Source organism: Centroberyx affinis, unplaced genomic scaffold, assembly GCF_046629955.1.
Source record: "Centroberyx affinis isolate AG114_WGS23_722 - 3 ecotype Tasmania unplaced genomic scaffold, CSIRO-AGI_Caff_v1 ptg002663l_1, whole genome shotgun sequence".
In the NCBI taxonomy this organism is placed as follows: Eukaryota; Metazoa; Chordata; class Actinopteri; order Beryciformes; family Berycidae; genus Centroberyx; species Centroberyx affinis.
In genome coordinates, this window is record NW_027280850.1 from 1 (window position 1) to 5435 (window position 5435).

General features: G+C 40.2%; 1 protein-coding gene across 1 annotated transcript; it reads left to right on the forward strand.

Moving 5' to 3' along the window:
• Positions 1-22: 22 nt before the first annotated feature.
• Positions 23-5435, forward strand: LOC139657311 (lysine-specific demethylase 4A-like). Its single transcript, XM_071535102.1, has 6 exons — positions 23-71; positions 920-1108; positions 1290-1460; positions 1675-1794; positions 2681-2773; positions 3391-5435. The coding sequence occupies exons 2-6, from the start codon at positions 944-946 to the stop codon at positions 3529-3531; spliced, it is 690 nt and encodes a 229-aa protein (XP_071391203.1). The 5' UTR covers positions 23-71; positions 920-943; the 3' UTR covers positions 3532-5435.

The following is a 5435-nucleotide window of genomic DNA, read 5'->3' on the forward strand; positions in this document are numbered from 1 at the left end:
CGCGCTTTGTCAACATCACTGAAAGAAGTCCTGTGGATTTAAGTGGAATACCTTTGCAGAGATTTAAACTGGTGAGTGAGTTCAGATAATTACTGTATGTTAGCATAACATGGCATATGCCTTTTATTAGGGGCTTTTATCCAAAGTGCCAGGGTTTTTCTTGGGAGTGTGTCGTTTAGCACAGTACTGCGTAGCAAAAACATTATCACCACTACTAGAGAAATCTAAAATAAAAAAAAGATTGGTAACACTTTATTTTCCAGGTCTGCAATTTCCTAATATTTCCTAGAAAGGAACTGTTCATTTCTTAAGAGGTTTCCTGGAAAGAACCATTAAATTATGTTCTAATTATAGGGAAAATAGAGAAAGAGGTAGTTGGAAATGGTAGTTGGAAAGTTCCTCCAATTTCTCCTGTTGTTTCCAAGACAGAACCATTACAATATGTAGTAGTTATATAGAAAATAAGAAATGAACTAAAATAAATTAATAATTTAACAAATGAATTTGTGGACCCAGAAAATAAAGCGTTAGCAAAAGATCTAACTTATCCCTATTCAACTCTAAAAGAAAACTAATGTAGTCTCAATGTTTATAACTACTACTGTAATTGACGTATGTGGTTACTTTGGTTCAGTTTAAATATCCACTTTACATATCCAAATGTCAACAATTTTAGTAGTGCAACCTGTAGAAGCAAAACCGCAACGGACCTGAAACCAAAACCGAAGGAACATCCAACCACTGTAAAGTCTTGTAGGGGAGCGACCGATGTGACGGGATGTGAAGGGATGTGAAGAGATGAAACCTTAAGGCTCGGTCTGTACACATGTGCTGGCCAGTGTGTTTCTGTTTTACCCGAGTCATTTCAAAACCTGTGCAGCTTCCTCAGCCTCGGGGCCTGTGTTTTACTCTCTGGCAGAAATGTTACTACTGTAAGAAGCGGATGAAGAAGGCCTCTGGCTGCTGTGTGCAGTGTTCTCACGGCCGCTGTCCCACCGCCTACCACCCCACCTGTGCCCAGGCTGCCGGAGTCCTGATGCAGCCGGATGAGTGGCCCTTCGTGGTCTACGTCACCTGCTGTCGGCACAAAGGCCCGACTCAGATCGAGGTAAGCGGCCGGTGAGACTCCGGTAACCGGATGCACTGGTACCGTTTTGTTCACTTCCGGTTTCTATACCAATAATGGAAGTTTCACAGTTTATTGGGATTTCATTATGATGAGGTAAGAGGCCCCAGAAGTCACTGAAGTCACTGAATACTATAATAATTTAATGTATCTGCTATCACAGCGCAATAAAGCAGCCATGCATGAGCTGACTGTGGGACAGAAGGTGATATGCAAGCACAAGAATGGCCGCTACTACCAGTGTGACGTGGTGCAGCTGTCCAAGGAGACGTTTTACGAAGTCAACTTTGATGACGGCTCCTTCAGCGACAATCTATTCCCTGAGGACATTGTGGTAGGTTTGGGTAGTTTCTCAATCATGCCATTTAAAGTACATTAAAGTATACATTGACATTTGAATTTTTACTTTGGCACATGAGCTTTGCCTGTAAAAAGTTTCAATATTTGTCCTTCTACATAACAATAGTTCAACCCATGATACTGCTGTATGCAGCTGGTGAAATGTATTTCTTTGCTCAGAACTGTAAGATGTGTGTTTTGTCCGACAGAGCCGGGACTGCGCCCAGCTTGGGCCCCCACCCCAGGGTGAGGTGGTTCAGGTGCGATGGACAGACGGCTTGGTCTATGGGGCCAAATTTGTGGCAGCTCATGTGATCCAAATGTACCTGGTAAGACTAAGAGAAGAACTGTATTTTTCCCAGAGGCACTTCATCAGAAATGGTACTCTTTGGCCCCCTTAATGAATTTGAGTCAAACTGTGCTCCCCATTAACTCATATAAATCTTTGATGCTCACTTAGCCTTTGCTGTCCAGGTAATAGTTTTATCGTTTAGCAGTTCAGCTTCAGCCATTCATGCTTTTATTCCCTCTTGCCTAGATGAAAGCAACTCTTTTATTCCTGCCTAAATGAAAAGTATCTCCAGCTTGTAAAGAATGCAGCAGCTAGGATTTTAACTGGTGCTTTCTTTCTTCTTCTTCTTCTTCACTATTGTTTCTTTGTTTTGGCTGCTGTCCTCTTCGTTTTTTTGTTCAACCAATCCTGTATTGTTTGGTCTTTATTATGAAGCACTTTGTAGACTTTGTTTTTGAGAAGTACTTTACAAATAGTTTTTAAAGTAATTATTATTAGATGAAGCTTTACTGATCCCTGAAGGGAAGCTGAGTCATCATAGCACCCGAGAGGACAGAGATAAGAATAGAACAAATAAACAACATACAGATACAACAAGATAACACTGAGAATACTACAACAGATAAAGACAGAGTATCTTTGTTGACAGATTTACAGGATTGAAGCAAATGTGCATTATAAGCTGTTCGCAGTATGAAAATTACCTATGGAGGTAACAGACTATATGCAGACATAGTGTAAGTCCAGATGTGCAAGCGATGCACATCATCGCATCATATTTACAGGCTGAAGTAGCATATGTACCAAAATTTGTTCAGAAATATGCATCAGCTCCTATGCAGAGAAATGTACAGAACTGGGTAGAAGTCATGTTTACTGTGTTTATCCAGAAAGACACTGACAGCGACTGTTATATGGTTCAGGTGGAATTTGAGGATGGCTCGCAGCTAACAGCCAAGAGAGATGATGTCTACACTCTGGATGAGGAACTCCCCAAGAGAGTCAAGTCCAGACTGGTGAGTGACTGGAGGTTTCTTACATTATGGACATTTTCTATTGACGAAATCAATTGAGTTTAGAAAACAAACTGGCATTTACAAATGTTGCACGGCATCATTAATTGATTTAACTCAACAAAAAAAAAAACAGCAACTGTGATTTGGGGATCATATCACTACGAAACCAAACCCTTTAATTTTATCCCTGAAATGTCCTTAATTTCTCATTGCATAAACATTCATTATCCATTAAAAATAACAGCTTTAAAAAAGTAAGGTTGGTTCGTGGAGACTCTAGAAATTAAGTGATTTTTTATGCCTTTTGTGCAGGTTTACAGGGTTATTAATGGAAAGTTCCTGTCTCCCTGAATTTCACATTAAATTAGAAAGTAAGCAGTCAAACATTAAGGGGTGTTTAAAGTGGTTTTGATGGGGTCTCCTCCATTAATAACTCCCTTAACTCATTTTGAGGTGATTTTGCAGGAATTAAGGGGTGAATTACTGGTTCGTAGAGTACAGTATGTTTCGTTTGCTGCATCCAAACCAAACACATAAATCCCCATTTTTCCGATTCTCTCTCTCTCTCTCTCTCTCTCTCTCTCTCTCTCTCTCTCTCTCTCTCTCTCGCTCTCCAGTCGAAGGCGTCAGACATGCGTTTCGACGGGATCTTCGAAGAGAAGGAGATCATCCAGGATTCAAAGAGACAGAGGGTGATCAACTCGCGCTACAGAGGGGACTACATTGAACCTGTGATTTACAGAGCCATCATGGAGTAGTCGCTCAAAACGTGTCTACTCATCCGCAGACCACCAGCACTGATAGACTGGAACTGTGCTCACTGTACCTTAACTTAGCAGCTAGCCACTGAGAGAGTGTAGCTCAAAATGACTTCCTTCAGGAACCCCACATTGGGCTGTATTATTTTGTTTTGTTTGACTTTTGTTTTCCTTTTTTATTGCTCATTCACACAGCTTCATTAACTGAAATAGGAGTGTATTTTTGTTGTTTGGCTGTGATCTAGGACAGTGATTCTCAACCTTTTTCATATCAAGGACACCTAATTTAGTCCACATTAGTGCCACGGACCCCCATTTGATGAGATTTCGTCTCTCTGACTCATAACTGACAATATTTTTATTGTTAGATATGATTTTGTCCAGAATTCCAGGACTATCTGTAGGTAGAGAGATGACAGTGAAACTATGATCAAAACAGTCATTCTTCTACATTCTCTAATTGTGTTAACTCACTGTAAATGAAATAATGGTGAAGTTTAAAAATGCATCAATTTGCTGGGGACCCCTTGAAACCCCCTCAAGGACCCCTGGTGGTCCCCGGACCCCACGTTGAGAACCACTGACCTAGGAAACAGCATTTTTCGTTCTCATCTTTACACCGGGAAGGAAACTCCAAGCCAAGTGCAGTAGCTGATATGCAGCCCCTGCAGTGCCGAATAACGGTAACTTTTGTGTCTACACATGAACGACAGTGTTACTGAAAGCAATACTAGACGATGGCATTCGCTCACTAACGTAGCATTTTGACAATAATGCACCAATATAAAAACATAACCCCTGTACCGGGCGAGGCTGAGGTTACTGCTTTTCATCTGCAGTAACATAAGTGAACTGCTCTTTACTAAACATTTCAATTAACTTTGCCAGTTGCTTATTTTCAGAGTTTTGGGGTGCCGTGTGTACCGACGTTTAATTAAAAGAGGGAGCAATGCCATTTAATTCACTGATATGCCTCCTCTATTGCTACAATATTAACTGCATTCCTTTACACTTAATTTTGTAGAAGCGATGAATATAGCTTTTCCATTTTTAGAGTTGTTTTTACCAGCCTATTTATTATGGTGCTTTGAGAAAGTAACCTCTGCAATACAGACATGAGTCTGCAGTAATGCTGTGGAGGCTGAGGTTGATGAGGTATGTTCTATTTTTTCTACAGTATATAGATGAATTTTAAAAGAATCCATTCTGATTTTTAATGCGCTTTGTCTATCCAGTTGGTTCCTTACTCTTCTACTGAAAGTTGTGCATTGCACTTTTATTTAAGTCCAGTTTGAGAGGACATTTTGAATTGTTGTGTGCTGCCATTGCTAATTTGTCAAAAAGTATGTTTTTAGAATGTTAATTGTACATTTATGAGACGTCTTACGGATTGTAGTGTACCCCTTCTCCACTTGGCCAAGCTCATCCATCACAATGCACTTATTATAGGGACAAGGTGGCCTTCAGATGTCCATCGTTTGCCTGTAATTTGCTCTCGTCACAGTGTGAGACTTCAGACAGAGGAATGGTAGTTTTCTAGTTAGTTATCACCAGTTACAAGTCCGTGCTTTCATCAGTCCAGTGCAGAATGAATTTATATTATTCACAAAGTATGAACAGAGTTGTACATGGGAAGGGGGGGGGGAGTTTTCTATTCTATTTTATTGCGTTGTTTTGTAAAACATGTTCTATGTGTATTTTCACAGAAGTCTGTGAGAGCTATAAATGTCATGTAGTCTATTTTGAGATGTTAACTGTGCAGCCATGAGATGAGCTGTCTGTTCTGTTGTCTCCTCCTGGTCAGCAGTAGGCCTGTTCCCCATCTACGTGATACTGAAGATAAATACTGGACTTCCAGATTATCATTCAAGCATTTTGTAAAGATCATTTGTTTCAGTAAAGAA

Coding starts and splice junctions, on each gene's coding strand:
- LOC139657311 (XM_071535102.1), top strand. CDS start 944: ATGAAGAAGGCCTCTGGCTGCTGTGTGCAGTGTTCTCACGGCCGCTGT. Junction 1,461..1,674: donor TATTCCCTGAGGACATTGTG/GTAGGTTTGGGT, acceptor TTTGTCCGACAG/AGCCGGGACTGCGCCCAGCT. Junction 2,774..3,390: donor AGAGAGTCAAGTCCAGACTG/GTGAGTGACTGG, acceptor CTCGCTCTCCAG/TCGAAGGCGTCAGACATGCG.